Consider the following 16,211-nt stretch of genomic DNA (forward strand, 5'->3'; position numbering starts at 1 on the left):
AAATCTGAAATCTTTGAACCTGTACATACAAAAATTCAAGTTCAAGATGGAGTCACTCAGAGCAGTGATAGCGAATCTGGAAGAAGGGGACTTTATGGTGTCCCTGGACATAAAGGATGCTTACCTGCATGTCCCAATTTGCCCTTCACATCAAGGGTACCTCAGGTTCGTGGTGCAAAACTGTCATTATCAGTTTCAGACGCTGCCGTTTGGATTGTCCACGGCACCTCGGGTCTTTACCAAGGTAATGGCCGAAATGATGATTCTTCTGCGAAGAAGAGGCGTATTAATTATCCCTTACTTGGACGATCTCCTGATAAGGGCAAGGTCCAGAGAACAGCTGGAGGACGGAGTAGCACTAACCCGACTAGTGCTGCAACAACACGGGTGGATTCTGAATTTTCCAAAATCTCAGTTGACCCCGACGACACGTCTGCTGTTCCTGGGAATGATTCTGGACACGGTTCAGAAAAAGGTGTTTCTTCTGGAGGAGAAAGCCAGGGAGTTATCCGAACTTGTCAGGAACCTCCTAAAACCAGGGAAAGTGTCTGTGCATCAATGCACAAGAGTCCTGGGAAAGATGGTGGCTTCTTACGAAGCGATTCCATTCTGCAGATTCCACGCACAAACTTTTCAGTGGGATCTGCTGGACAAATGGTCCGGATCACATCTGCAGATGCATCAGCGGATAACCTTATCGCCACGGACAAGGGTGTCTCTTCTGTGGTGGTTGCAGAGTGCTCATCTGTTAGAGGGCCGCAGATTCGGCATACAGGACTGGGTCCTGGTGACCACGGATGCCAGTCTGAGAGGCTGGGGAGCGGTCACACAGGGAAGAAACTTCCAGGGAGTATGGTCAAGCCTGGAGATGTCTCTTCACATAAATATACTGGAGCTAAGAGCGATTTACAATGCTCTAAGTCTGGCAAAACCCCTGCTTCAGGGTCAGCCGGTGTTGATCCAGTCGGACAACATCACGGCAGTCGCCCACGTAAACAGACAGGGCGGCTCAAGAAGCAGGACAGCAATGGCAGAAGCTGCAAGGATTCTTCGCTGGGCGGAAGATCATGTGATAGCACTGTCAGCAGTATTCATTCCGGGAGTGGACAACTGGGAAGCAGACTTCCTCAGCAGACACGATCTACACCCGGGAGAGTGGGGACTTCATCCAGAAGTCTTCCACATGATTGTGAACCGTTGGGAAAAACCAATGGTGGATATGATGGCGTCCCGCCTCAACAAAAAACTGGACAGGTATTGCGCCAGGTCAAGAGACCCTCAGGCAATAGCTGTGGACGCTCTGGTAACACCGTGGGTGTTCCAGTCAGTGTATGTGTTCCCTCCTCTGCCTCTCATACCAAAAGTACTGAGAATTATACGGCAAAAGGGAGTAAGAACGATACTAGTGGCTCCGGATTGGCCAAGAAGAACTTGGTACCCGGAACTTCAAGAGATGCTCACGGAGGATCCGTGGCCTCTACCTCTAAGACGGGACCTGCTTCAGCAGGGACCGTGTCTATTCCAAGACTTACCGCGGCTGCGTTTGACGGCATGGCGGTTGAACGCCGAATTCTAAGGGAAAAAGGCATTCCGGAAGAGGTCATTCCTACACTGGTAAAAGCCAGGAAGGAGGTGACTGCACAACATTATCACCGCATTTGGAGGAAATATGTTGCGTGGTGTGAGGCCAGGAAGGCCCCCACGGAGGAATTTCAACTGGGTCGATTCCTACATTTCCTGCAAACAGGATTGTCTATGGGCCTCAAATTGGGGTCCATTAAGGTTCAAATTTCGGCCCTGTCGATTTTCTTCCAGAAAGAATTGGCTTCAGTTCCTGAAGTCCAGACTTTTGTAAAAGGAGTACTACATATACAGCCCCCGGTTGTGCCCCCAGTGGCACCGTGGGATCTTAATGTAGTTTTGGATTTTCTCAAATCCCATTGGTTTGAGCCGCTCAAATCGGTGGAGTTGAAGTATCTTACATGGAAAGTAACCATGCTACTGGCCCTGGCTTCAGCCAGGAGAGTATCAGAATTGGCGGCTTTATCATATAAGAGCCCATATCTGATTTTCCATACGGACAGGGCAGAACTGCGGACGCGTCCTCATTTTCTGCCTAAGGTGGTGTCAGCGTTTAACCTGAACCAGCCTATTGTGGTGCCTGCGGCTACTAACGATTTGGAGGATTCCAAGTTGTTGGACGTGGTCCGGGCATTGAAAATATATATTTCAAGAACGGCGGGAGTCAGAAAGTCTGACTCACTGTTTAGATTGTATGCACCCAACAAGATGGGTGCTCCTGCTTCTAAGCAGACGATTGCTCGTTGGATTTGTAGCACAATTCAACTTGCACATTCTGTGGCAGGCTTGCCACAACCTAAATCTGTCAAGGCCCATTCCACAAGGAAAGTGGGCTCATCCTGGGCGGCTGCCCGGGGGGTCTCGGCATTACAACTCTGCCGAGCTGCTACTTAGTCAGGGGCAAGCACGTTTGCAAAATTCTACAAATTTGATACCCTGGCTGAGGAGGACCTTGAGTTCTCTCATTCGGTGCTGCAGAGTCATCCGCACTCTCCCGCCCGTTTGGGAGCTTTGGTATTATCCCCATGGTCCTGACGGAGTCCCCAGCATCCACTTAGGACGTTAGAGAAAATAAGAATTTACTTACCGATAATTCTATTTCTCGTAGTCCGTAGTGGATGCTGGGCGCCCATCCCAAGTGCGGATTGTCTGCAATACTTGTACATAGTTATTGTTACAAACAAATTCGGGTTGTTATTGTTGTGAGCCGTCTGTTCAGAGGCTCCTACGTTTGTCATACTGTTAACTGGGTTCAGATCACAGGTTGTACGGTGTGATTGGTGTGGCTGGTATGAGTCTTACCCGGGATTCAAGATCCTTCCTTATTGTGTACGCTCGTCCGGGCACAGTATCCTAACTGAGGCTTGGAGGAGGGTCATAGGGGGAGGAGCCAGTACACACCACCTAATCCTAAAGCTTTATTTTTGTGCCCTGTCTCCTGCGGAGCCGCTATTCCCCATGGTCCTGACGGAGTCCCCAGCATCCACTACGGACTACGAGAAATAGAATTATCGGTAAGTAAATTCTTATTTTCAGCTGGCTAGATTTACATGATTCCTGCATAGCCAGGTATGCCCCTAAAGGGGGGTACACACGGAGAGATCCGTGCTTAAAATCTAAGCAATCTTGCTAGATTGCTTAAGGGGGGTACTCACGGGAGAGATGTGTGCTGAGCGATCTTAACACAGACCGCTCAGCACACATCTCTCACCCCGCTCAGCACAGCGCGATGTGCTGAGCGAGGGGGAAAGCCGACGGGGGGCCGCTCACTTCACACAACGGTGAAGTGAGCGACCCGCTAGATTGAGCCTGCATGCAGCTCAATCTAGCATCGGCGATAGCGATGCGCGGGGCCGCGCATCGCTATCGCTGGAGGGCATACACACGGCAGATCCGTGCTTAAAATCTAAGCAATCTAGCAAGATTGCTTAGATTTTAAGCACGGATCTCTCCGTGTGTACCCCCCTTTAGATTTTAAGCACGGATCTGCCGTGTGTATGCCCTCCAGCGATAGCGATGCGCGGCCCCGCGCATCGCTATCGCCGATGCTAGATTGAGCTGCATGCAGGCTCAATCTAGCGGGTCGCTCACTTCACCGTTGTGTGAAGTGAGCGCCCCCCCGTCTGCTTTCCCCCTCGCTCAGCACATCGCGCTGTGCTGAGCTGGGAGAGAGATGTGTGCTGAGCGGTCTGTGTTAAGATCGTTCAGCACACATCTCTCCCGTGAGTACCCCCCTTTACACATCAGCTATCTAGTACAACTGATGACATTGGGGCCAAGTTGACTGTTTTGAAGGCCTATAATATCTTCGTGTTTCCTACTGAAGTATAGAGCATGTGGTTTTATTGAGGGTGTTGGCCACTAACAAGCTGCTGTATGCTCTGTGTGCACCAAGGGGATACTTGCTGCTTCTAACATTACAGCTGCTGTCCCACTGCATGACTTACAGACCTATTGCATGTTCGTTAGACATAAGTGTATCTGTGTGAATTGCCACAAGTGCTGCTACTACAGTCGGGCTTATCATTGGAGTACTACTGGGGGTCAGTTATTTATTTTTTTTTCTCCCCCCCCCCCCCCCCCCTTCTCAACCACAATAAACTATATAGACTGATCAAATAAAACTGAGAGGGAATAGGTCTTGCTAAACTCTGTCCAGTTCTATAGTTCTACTTTAACATAATCTGTATTTAGCAGCAGTAATAGTTGCTTGTCCTGCCGACAGAGAACACACAAATAGATGCTTCCTGAACCAATGGGCAAGTGAGAAGCTAGGTACGCGATATACTTCCACAGGTGGTTAAATCAAATGTCTTTACAGGTACAGGCTGTTCAGCATGTCTATCCAGCCCAAGTGCAGTATGTGGAAGGGGATACGGTGTATACCAACGGAGCCATGTGAGTTTTAATGTGGATTTGAAATAATGTTAGAGATGGCTGGATTATTTATATATGTTCAGCCCTAATGACTACTGTAAGTAAGTGACGCATTATCTTAAACTACAACTTTGAATTGCCTGCATATTCAATGTGGTCAACAATGCACAGGCACGCCACTGCTTATCTTCAGACTTTACATGCAGCGTAGCTACTCCGGTAATTTGGTCCAAGCAGGTTACCATGGCATTTGCCAGTCTCCCTTAAGGCTTGTTTTCTTGCGGGCAAATTTCTCCTATAATGTAAGCAACTGAGAGATGTGATGCAAACATCTACACTAATGACTCCTTTTTTTGTGCAGTGTGTTGGCTGTTGCAAGGATTATCTACATCATATATAGGTGGCACACGAACCAGAATGACATTATTATACTGTGCAGCCCTTCACATTTCATCTGCTCCTGGATTGCTTAAACTGATGGAGCAGGCTGTATTTTGTAGTCACAAGTATAACAGATTGCAAGTATCTGTTTGCTGTTCTATCTATATTAAAAGGTTACATGCCTTAGGAAAATGTTTGTGTGGCTAAACGTGATAAAATACAGTTCACAGTATAAATAGCTTATGAAAATGTAAATCTGAATGTCTCTATCATTCCATGGGCCTTACTCAAAGTTGGGAGTGCACCTATACAATAGTCTGTCCATTCTCTACTGTATATCGGGTGAACTGCCATCGACTGTGTGTATGCAGTGTCGATGCAAGAGCGTTAGCTGATAAATTAATTATAACGTTCCTCCCGATCCCCATAGAGGACCCCATCAGCCGGGATTATATAGGAGTGTACCCATCTTAAGCTGTTAAATATTGTATCTTGGTAAAACACAGTTGCACTGTAGGGGAGGCAGATCTAATTTGCCCCATTCGTTATAAAGCAAAAAATAACTGCACATTGGTAAGTTGCTGATTTTATTTTAAAAAAACTAACACAATGGGGTATATTCAATTGAAGTCTGATCCATTCAGACATTCATTTGTCGGAATGAATCCGACCTGGGCCATCTCAATTCGACTTTTAAAAAAGTCGAATTGAGATGCGGGAGGGGAGACGGGGGAGAGCAGCGCTACAGCAGTGGTACTATATAGCCGCTGCTGTAGCGCTGCTCTCCCCCGTCTGCCCGCGGCACCTCCCCCCGTCCCTCCTCTCTGAAGTCCCTGCATCACAGCCGCCACTCATGGCAGCGTCCACCCGGCTCCAGCAAGCGAGGTCTCGCTTGCTGGAGCTGGGCGGATGCTGCTGTGAGCGGCGGCTGTGACATCCTCCAGTGCTGCTCACCCCGTCTCGGCTCTCCCAGTCTCTGGCGCTGCTCTCCCCATCTCACTTCGACTTTTTTTAAACTCAAAGTGAGATGGTCGAAAAGGGGGCCAAAACGTTTTTCGACACAAGCATGTGGATCGGCAGCTATTCCGCCGATCGACTTGTCGAAAAGCACGTGGAAGTCCTCGACTTGTCGAAAAATTTGGGGTTATATTGAATAGGTCGGAACCCCTTCCAACCTAAAAAAGTCGAAAACTGCCGTCTTTTCGACAGACTGCAGCTTTCGACTTCAATTGAATATACCCCAATATATGGATAACACCTATGAGGCGAAAATCTCACCTGTATACAGATGTGAGGTCCATGAAAAGAACATCCCAACATCCAGACTGCAGTTAATAGTTCAGCGTAACTATAACTTCCTTAATTAGTTTTGAATTAGAATGCTTCCATGATGCAGGCCTTACAGAACACTTTGTACAGATCTTTAAGCACCTGATTTGTGCAGGCAGCCGAATGTCCAGAAGACAAAATGAAAGCAGGAGCTCTGCCTTGTGCAATTATCATAGCATTTAATTAAGGCAAAAAATGATGGAAGCTCACTGTGTTGCCAGTGAGTGCTAGTACAATGGCTTAAAGTACATTGAGGGGCAGGCAGCAAAGCAGGCTGCTGAAGGTTATATAGGAGTCAGACAATGGTTTCCTTGTGCAGAACTCTGTAGGTGCTGTAGCTCATGAGGGACAATCCAATGCAACATGTTTCAGAACACTGGATCTTTTCTCAGGCGTGGTATTGATGTTCTGAGGTAATTTTAAAAATATTGATCCAGCACATAGCAAAACATGTCAAATCAATAGAAGTACATTTAAAAATAGACAACAATGGATGTAAAGCTATCTCCTACTTCAGTTGGCATTGAGTTGTTCATGCTGATACATCTTTACATCATTGTAAGCCTCCATTATATTTGTAAAGCTCACAACTGTACTAGGCTGCTTGTAGTTTGTGGCAGTCCAGTTATGGCTTACACTTTTAGTTACATCATTTTATCAGTGCTCACAGCTGTGTTTTTTTAATTTTATTTTTGCATTTTTTTTTTTCTCCACAGCCGAGCCGCTTATTCCTACAATGCTGAAGCCCAGATATATGCTCCCAGTAGCGGTGCCTCATATTTTGACTCTCAGGGCGGAGGTGCACAGGTGACCACTGTAGTCTCCACTCCCACTGCCATTCCCTCCCACAGTATGGTGGGCATCACCATGGATGTGAGTGGGAGCCAAATAATCTCTAGTTCTGGAGCGTACCTGATCCATGGTGGGCTGGACAACTCCCGCCATACTTTATCTCACACTTCCCGTTCCTCTCCTGCCACGGTGCGTACCTTGTGCCTGTCTCCATTGTGTTGATAAAGTGTCTTTAGAAACAAAATGTTCTGCATGTATATTAAAGAATGTTGGTACCAAAATATTGCTTTATAGGGGTATATTCAATTCCTGACGGATCCTTTCCGACAGGTCAGTACTCAATGCCGCGGTCAAACCAGACAGGTGTGGCCCGTTCCTGACAATGCCAATCCAGCTGCTTTTTTTTAAAAGTCTGATTGACCTTGTCGGGAACGGCGCTAAAACCTGTCCGGTTTTGCCGCACTTAAGACAGAACACGTAGATTCCGACAATCAATGTGTTTTTTTTCCGACAAGTCGGGGATAAAACAGCCGACATTTGTTTTTTTTTTAAATAAAGTAATTTTTATTCAATAATATGGAGATTAAGTTACAGACATTGCATATCAACGGCATATCACCTATATCGAATTAATCACATCCTCGTTTAAGAGATAAGTTTACAGCAGTGGAGTATCAGGCTGTGTCCATGAGGAAATGAGCAAAAAAAAAAAAAAAAAGGGGGGGGAAGACATACAGTTTATCGGCACGTTTGAGCCTGCACCATCCGCAACCAATATATAAATCACCATGAAATTTTTTTTTTTTGAATTTTTCGCCCTTAAACTAACCCAAACAAGGGTACATAAAAAAAAAAAAAAGAAGTAAGAAACATAGAAAGAAACATAGTAAGGAGTAATCATCTAAACCAGGACCTTATCAGTCGTGTATGTAATTAGGCGAGCCCGCAGAGCTTAGCTGCCAACCAGCTAAACATACATCATTATACAGTAAATCAGTGGCACAATAGCTCTTCGGTATCCACTATGATTGAGGGACCAGGTGGGAGTGGGGAGATTCCAGCCAACGAGACCAGACTCTTTCAAATTTGGCTGATGCGTTTTGTTTCATATAAATATATCTTTCCTTGAATATAGTATCATTAACTAAGGTCTTGAGCGCAGAAACTAAAGGGCCACTGGGGGCCATCCAGAGCCTCGCAATGCAAACCTTAGCCAAGGCACATACATTGCGAGCATATAGATCCACCGGGCCAGTCTCAGAAGTAGAGCATCCTATCCCCAATATACAGAATTGTGGGGTAAGCAGTCCGCCAGTCACTCCCGTACTCTCCAGTATTGACCTAACCCCCGACCAGAACACCCGCAGTCTTGGGCAATCCCACACCAGATGCCAAAATGTTCCCATATCCGCCTCGCACTTAGGGCAGAGGCCAGATCTGCCAGTCCCAAAAGAGGCCAGTCTAGCTGGGGTCATATATGTTCTATGTAGAATGAAGAATTGGATTTGTTGATATCTGAGGGACTTGGTGACTGTAGCAGGGTATTCCAGAGCAAGGGCCCAGTCCTCCTCACCCATGAGACCTATATCCTCCTCCCATTTTCCACGGAGACGTGTCAAAGGGTCCGTATGGAGTTTGGTGAGAAGATATCCATACGCAAGGGAAACCATCTTAGTTCGACCCAATGTAGTTACAAAAGTCTTGATGGGAAATGGGAGGATTCGTGGGGGGGACTCTGCAAACTGGGACTGGAGGGCATGTCGAAGTTGAAGGTATCTGAAAAAATAGGAGTTGGGTAAATTAAACTCATCTTTTAGTTGCTGAAAGGATTTGAATACATTATTTAGGTAGAGTTGGGAAATAGAAACCACAGATCTAGGGGCCCACACCTCCCGTCCCTCAAGCGCATGCAATTCAGGAAGCCAGTCCCAAAGGGGGGTGTCTGGGTCCAGGTCGTCGTACCCTAAGAGGTCTCTCAGGGCCCGCCATATCTTTAAGGCCTGAAAAATAATAGGGGGAAGAAACCGGGCCACGCTCCCACTCAGCAGCACCTGCATAGGAGAGAGGTGAGGAAAATAGCAGCGAATAAACTCACACTGCAAAGAATCATCACCAGAATCCTGCACCCATACACTAATATGAGTCAGCTGAGCAGCGTAGTAATACATCTGGAAATTAGGCAAAGCTAGGCCGCCATCAGAGCGCTGCCTTGTGAGGGTATTTAATTGTATCCTAGGTCGTTTGTTAGCCCAAACAAGTGAGGACAGAACACTATTCAATTTTCTATAGAATGTTGGATAGATATATACAGGGGACTGGAGAATAATGTATAAAAGTTTGGGCAGTATGATCATTTTAATGAGATTAACCCTGCCAGACACCGTCAGTGGAAGCCTACACCAGGTTTTAGATTTGCACATGATCTGCTGCATGGTCGGGTCCAGGTTCAGAGGGATGAAATCAGAAGGGTCATTAGTTATTTGGATTCCGAGGTATTTAAATTGTATTGTCCAACATAATGGTAGGGAAATTTCTCTATCGTCCTAGTGGATGCTGGGGTTCCTGAAAGGACCATGGGGGATAGCGGCTCCGCAGGAGACAGGGCACAAAAGTAAAGCTTTCCGATCAGGTGGTGTGCACTGGCTCCTCCCCCTATGACCCTCCTCCAAGCCAGTTAGATTTTTGTGCCCGGCCGAGAAGGGTGCAATCTAGGTGGCTCTCCTAAAGAGCTGCTTAGAGAAAGTTTAGCTTAGGTTTTTTATTTTACAGTGAGTCCTGCTGGCAACAGGATCACTGCAACGAGGGACTTAGGGGAGAAGAAGTGAACTCACCTGCGTGCAGGATGGATTGGCTTCTTGGCTACTGGACATCAGCTCCAGAGGGACGATCACGGGTACAGCCTGGATGGTCACCGGAGCCTCGCCGCCGGCCCCCTTGCAGATGCTGAAACATGAAGAGGTCCAGAATCGGCGGCAGAAGACTCCTCAGTCTTCTAAAGGTAGCGCACAGCACTGCAGCTGTGCGCCATTTTCCTCTCAGCACACTTCACACGGCAGTCACTGAGGGTGCAGGGCGCTGGGAGGGGAGCGCCCTGGGAGGCAAATGAAAACCTATTTGGCTAAAAAATACCTCACATATAGCCTCCGGGGCTATATGGAGATATTTAACCCCTGCCAGAATACACTAAAGAGCGGGAGACGAGCCCGCCGGAAAAGGGGCGGGGCCTATCTCCTCAGCACACAGCGCCATTTTCCTTACACAGCTCCGCTGGTCAGGACGGCTCCCAGGTCTCTCCCCTGCACTGCACTACAGAAACAGGGTAAAACAAGAGAGGGGGGGCAAAATAGTGGCAAAAATTATATTATAAAAGCAGCTATACAGGGAGCACTTATTATAAGGCTATCCCTGTCATATATAGCGCTTTTGGTGTGTGCTGGCAAACTCTCCCTCTGTCTCCCCAAAGGGCTAGTGGGGTCCTGTCTTCGTTAAGAGCATTCCCTGTGTGTCTGCTGTGTGTCGGTACGTGTGTGTCGACATGTATGAGGACGATATTGGTGTGGAGGCGGAGCAATTGCCAAATATGGGGATGTCACCTCCTAGGGGGTCGACACCAGAATGGATGCCTTTATTTATGGAATTACGGGATAGTGTCAACACGCTAAAGCAGTCGTTTGTCGACATGAGACGGCCGGACAATCAGTTAGTGCCTGTCCAGGCGCCTCAAACACCGTCAGGGGCTGTAAAACGCCCTTTGCCTCAGTCGGTCGACACAGACCCAGACACAGGCACTGATTCCAGTGGCGACGGTGACGAATCAACCGTATTTTCCAGTAGGGCCACACGTTATATGATTTTGGCAATGAAGGAGGCGTTACATTTAGCTGATACTACTGGTACCACTAAACAGGGTATTATGTGGGGTGTGAAAAAACTACCTATAGTTTTTCCTGAATCAGAAGAACTAAATGATGTATGTGATGAAGCGTGGGTTGCCCCCGATAAAAAGATGCTAATTTCAAAGAAGTTATTAGCTTTATACCCTTTCCCGTCAGAGGTTAGGGTGCGCTGGGAAACACCTCCTAGGGTGGATAAGGCGCTCACACGCTTATCTAAACAAGTGGCGTTACCCTCTCCTGAGACGGCCGCACTTAAAGATCCAACAGATAGGAGGATGGAAAATATCCAAAAAAGTATATACACACATACAGGTGTTATACTACGACCAGCTATAGCGTCAGCCTGGATGTGCAGTGCTGGAGTAGTTTGGTCAGAGTCCCTGATTGAAAATATTGATACCCTGGATAGGGACAATGTTTTACTGTCTTTAGAGCAAATAAAGGATGCATTTCTTTATATGCGTGATGCACAGAGGGATATCTGCACACTGGCATCACGGGTAAGTGCTATGTCCATTTCGGCCAGAAGAAGTTTATGGACGCGACAGTGGTCAGGCGATGCGGACTCAAAACGGCATATGGAAGTTTTGCCGTATAAAGGGGAGGAGTTATTTGGAGTCGGTCTATCAGATTTGGTGGCCACAGCTACAGCCGGGAAATCCACCTTTTTACCTCAAGCTACTCCCCAACAGAAAAAGACACCGACTTTTCAACCGCAGTCCTTTCGTTCCTTTAAAAACAAGAGAGCAAAGGGATATTCATATCTGCCACGAGGCAGAGGAAGGGGGAAGAGACACCAACAGGCAGCTCCTTCCCAGGAACAGAAGCCCTCCCCCGCTTCTACAAAAGCCTCAGCATGACGCTGGGGCTTCTCAAGCGGACTCGGGGGCGGTGGGCGGTCGTCTCAAGCATTTCAGCGCGCAGTGGGCTCACTCGCAGGTAGATCCCTGGATCCTGCAGATAATATCTCAGGGGTACAGGTTGGAACTAGAGACAGATCCGCCTCGCCGTTTCCTGAAGTCTGCTTTACCAACGTCCCCCTCCGAAAGGGAGACGGTTTTGGAAGCCATTCACAAGCTGTACTCTCAGCAGGTGATAGTCAAGGTACCTCTTCTACAACAGGGAAAGGGGTATTATTCCACTCTATTTGTGGTACCGAAGCCGGACGGCTCGGTAAGACCTATTCTAAATCTGAAGTCCTTGAACCTGTACATAAAGAAGTTCAAGTTCAAAATGGAGTCACTCAGAGCAGTGATAGCGAACCTGGAAGAAGGGGACTTTATGGTGTCCTTGGACATCAAGGATGCGTACCTCCACGTTCCAATTTACCCCTCACACCAGGGGTACCTCAGGTTCGTTGTACAAAACTGTCACTATCAGTTTCAGACGCTGCCGTTCGGATTGTCCACGGCACCTCGGGTCTTTACAAAGGTAATGGCCGAGATGATGATTCTTCTTCTAAGAAAAGGCGTATTACTTATCCCATACTTGGACGATCTCCTAATAAGGGCAAGGTCCAGAGAACAGCTAGAGAGGGGATTAGCACTGTCTCAAGAAGTGCTAAAACAGCACGGCTGGATTCTGAATATTCCAAAATCCCAGTTAATGCCGACAACTCGTCTGCTGTTCCTAGGGATGATTCTGGACACGGTTCAGAAAAAGGTTTTTCTCCCGGAGGAAAAAGCCAAGGAGTTGTCCGAGCTTGTCAGGAACCTCCTAAAACCAGGAAAGGTGTCTGTACATCAATGCACAAGAGTCCTGGGAAAAATGGTGGCTTCTTACGAAGCAATTCCATTCGGCAGATTCCATGCACGAATTTTCCAGAGGGATCTGTTAGACAAATGGTCAGGGTCGCATCTTCAGATGCACCAGCGGATAACCCTGTCTCCAAGGACAAGGGTATCTCTTCTGTGGTGGTTGCAGAGTGCTCATCTATTGGAGGGCCGCAGATTCGGCATACAGGATTGGATCCTGGTGACCACGGACGCCAGCCTGAGAGGCTGGGGAGCAGTCACACAAGGAAGAAACTTCCAGGGAGTGTGGACGAGCCTGGAAACGTCTCTTCACATAAACATTCTGGAACTAAGAGCAATCTACAATGCTCTAAGCCAGGCAGAACCTCTGCTTCAAGGAAAACCGGTGTTGATCCAGTCGGACAACATCACGGCAGTCGCCCATGTGAACAGACAGGGCGGCACAAGAAGCAGGAGTGCAATGGCAGAAGCTGCAAGGATTCTTCGCTGGGCAGAGAATCATGTGATAGCACTGTCAGCAGTGTTCATCCCGGGAGTGGACAACTGGGAAGCAGACTTCCTCAGCAGACACGACCTTCACCCGGGAGAGTGGGGACTTCATCCGGAAGTCTTCCACATGCTGGTAACCCGTTGGGAAAGACCAATGGTGGACATGATGGCGTCTCGCCTCAACAAAAAACTGGACAGGTATTGCGCCAGGTCAAGAGATCCGCAGGCAATAGCTGTGGACGCGCTGGTAACGCCTTGGGTGTACCAGTCGGTGTATGTGTTTCCTCCTCTGCCTCTCATACCAAAAGTATTGAGAATTATACGGCAAAGAGGCGTAAGAACGATACTAGTGGTTCCGGATTGGCCAAGAAGGACTTGGTACCCGGAACTTCAAGAGATGATCACGGAAGATCCGTGGCCTCTACCTCTAAGGAGGGACTTGCTTCAGCAGGGTCCCTGTCTGTTTCAAGACTTACCGCGGCTGCGTTTGACGGCATGGCGGTTGAACGCCGGATCCTAAAGGAAAAAGGCATGCCGGAAGAAGTCATTCCTACTTTGATTAAAGCAAGGAAGGAAGTAACCGTGCAACACTATCACCGCATTTGGCGAAGATATGTTGCGTGGTGCGAGGATCGGAGTGCTCCGACGGAGGAATTTCAACTGGGTCGATTCCTACATTTCCTGCAATCAGGATTGTCTATGGGTCTCAAATTGGGATCTATTAAGGTTCAAATTTCGGCCCTGTCGATTTTCTTTCAAAAAGAATTGGCTTCAGTTCCTGAAGTCCAGACTTTTGTTAAGGGAGTGCTGCATATACAGCCTCCTGTGGTGCCTCCAGTGGCACCGTGGGATCTCAATGTGGTTTTGGAATTTCTAAAATCTCATTGGTTTGAACCACTAAAAAAGGTGGATTTAAAATATCTCACATGGAAAGTGACCATGTTACTAGCCCTGGCTTCGGCCAGGAGAGTGTCAGAACTGGCAGCTTTATCTTACAAAAGCCCATATCTGATTTTCCATTCGGACAGGGCAGAACTGCGGACTCGTCCGCATTTTCTCCCTAAGGTGGTGTCAGCATTTCATCTGAACCAGCCTATTGTAGTGCCTGCGGCTACAAGTGACTTGGAGGACTCCAAGTTACTGGACGTTGTCAGAGCATTAAAAATATATATTGCAAGGACAGCTGGAGTCAGAAAATCTGACTCGTTGTTTATATTGTATGCACCCAACAAGATGGGTGCTCCTGCGTCTAAGCAGACGATTGCTCGTTGGATCTGTAGCACAATCCAACTTGCACATTCTGTGGCAGGCCTGCCACAGCCTAAATCTGTAAAGGCCCACTCCACAAGGAAGGTGGGCTCATCTTGGGCGGCTGGCCGAGGGGTCTCGGCATTACAACTTTGCCGAGCAGCTACGTGGTCAGGGGAGAACACGTTTGTAAAATTTTACAAATTTGATACTCTGGCTAAGGAGGACCTGGAGTTCTCTCATTCGGTGCTGCAGAGTCATCCGCACTCTCCCGCCCGTTTGGGAGCTTTGGTATAATCCCCATGGTCCTTTCAGGAACCCCAGCATCCACTAGGACGATAGAGAAAATAAGAATTTACTTACCGATAATTCTATTTCTCGGAGTCCGTAGTGGATGCTGGGCGCCCATCCCAAGTGCGGATTATCTGCAATAATTGTACATAGTTATTGTTAACTAATTCGGGTTATTGTTAGGAAGCCATCTTTCAGAGGCTCCTCTGTTATCATACTGTTAACTGGTTTTGATCACAAGTTGTACGGTGTGATTGGTGTGGCTGGTATGAGTCTTACCCGGGATTCAAAATTCCTCCCTTATTGTGTACGCTCGTCCGGGCACAGTACCTAACTGGCTTGGAGGAGGGTCATAGGGGGAGGAGCCAGTGCACACCACCTGATCGGAAAGCTTTACTTTTGTGCCCTGTCTCCTGCGGAGCCGCTATCCCCCATGGTCCTTTCAGGAACCCCAGCATCCACTACGGACTCCGAGAAATAGAATTATCGGTAAGTAAATTCTTATTTTTTGGAACAGTAGGAGGGGGGCCTATGACTGGCATAATATATGATTTAGACCAGTTGATCTGAAGACCCGAGTGAGCACCAAAGTCCTCAATCACACGCAGCAGAACGGGCATTGACCTGGCGTAGTCTTGCAAAAATAATAACATGTCGTCGGCATAAAGTGCTATCCTATCCTCGCGTGAGCCCGTGCAAATTCCCACAATATCTGGGTGCGATCGTACCAAACAGGCCAAGGGCTCGATGGCCAAAGCAAACAGTGCGGGGGATAGGGGACAGCCCTGTCTAGTACCCCGGGACAATTGAAAGGAGGGGGATACATAGCCATTCACCAAGATTCTGGCACTCGGATGTTGGTACAGTAATTTAGTCCATCTGATAAAGTTGGGCCCAAAGCCCATACAAGACATCACCTCCCATAAATAAGCCCATTCAATACTGTCAAAGGCCTTGGCCGCGTCCAGCGAGACCACAGCCGAGTCAGAAGGGAAATCATGTGGGACGTAGGTTAATAGACGTGGACTTCCCTGGCATGAAGCCAGTCTGGTCCGGGTGAACGAGGGAGGTGATCACTGTGTTAAGTCGTACTGCCAATATCTTTGCCAGGATCTTAGCGTCGGTGGGAATAAGGGATATGGGCCTATAGGAGTCTGGGGACTTAGGGTCCTTACCCGGCTTTGCGATCACTATTATAATTGCCTCTGACATAGAAGGGGGAAGTTCATTATTGGCAAATATATCTAAGTATAAGGCATGGAGCCTGGGCCCGAAAAAATCAATATGAGTTTTGTATACCTCTGAGGGAATTTCGTCACACCCCGGGGCCTTGCCATTGGGGGACACACCAATAGCCGCAGTCACCTCCGCGAGCGTCAAGGGCGCTTCCAGTACCTCACGGGCCTCAGAGGGGAGCGCGGGTAGCGGAATACCCCCCAAATAGTAGGAGAGATCCATAGTGGAGGATGTCGACTGTGAGCTATAAACCTTGGTGTAATAGGATCGGAATAACTGCGCAATGTCCGGCGTGGTGTCAACAAAGGACCCATCCCCATCGGACATTTGAGTAATC

General features: G+C 48.0%; 1 protein-coding gene across 3 annotated transcripts in view; it reads left to right on the forward strand.

Moving 5' to 3' along the window:
- The window catches only part of RFX2 (regulatory factor X2), a 161,814-nt gene that overhangs the window by 41,766 nt on the left and 103,837 nt on the right, over positions 1–16,211 (forward strand). For all 3 annotated transcript variants that reach the window (XM_063916461.1, XM_063916482.1, XM_063916471.1), the window contains 2 exons: positions 4,403–4,479; positions 6,885–7,149. In XM_063916461.1, the coding sequence (XP_063772531.1) occupies positions 4,403–4,479; positions 6,885–7,149 (342 nt within the window). The remainder of the gene's footprint in view (positions 1–4,402; positions 4,480–6,884; positions 7,150–16,211) is intronic.

The sequence above is a fragment of the Pseudophryne corroboree genome, chromosome 1 (genome assembly GCF_028390025.1).
Source record: "Pseudophryne corroboree isolate aPseCor3 chromosome 1, aPseCor3.hap2, whole genome shotgun sequence".
NCBI classification, from domain to species: Eukaryota; Metazoa; Chordata; class Amphibia; order Anura; family Myobatrachidae; genus Pseudophryne; species Pseudophryne corroboree.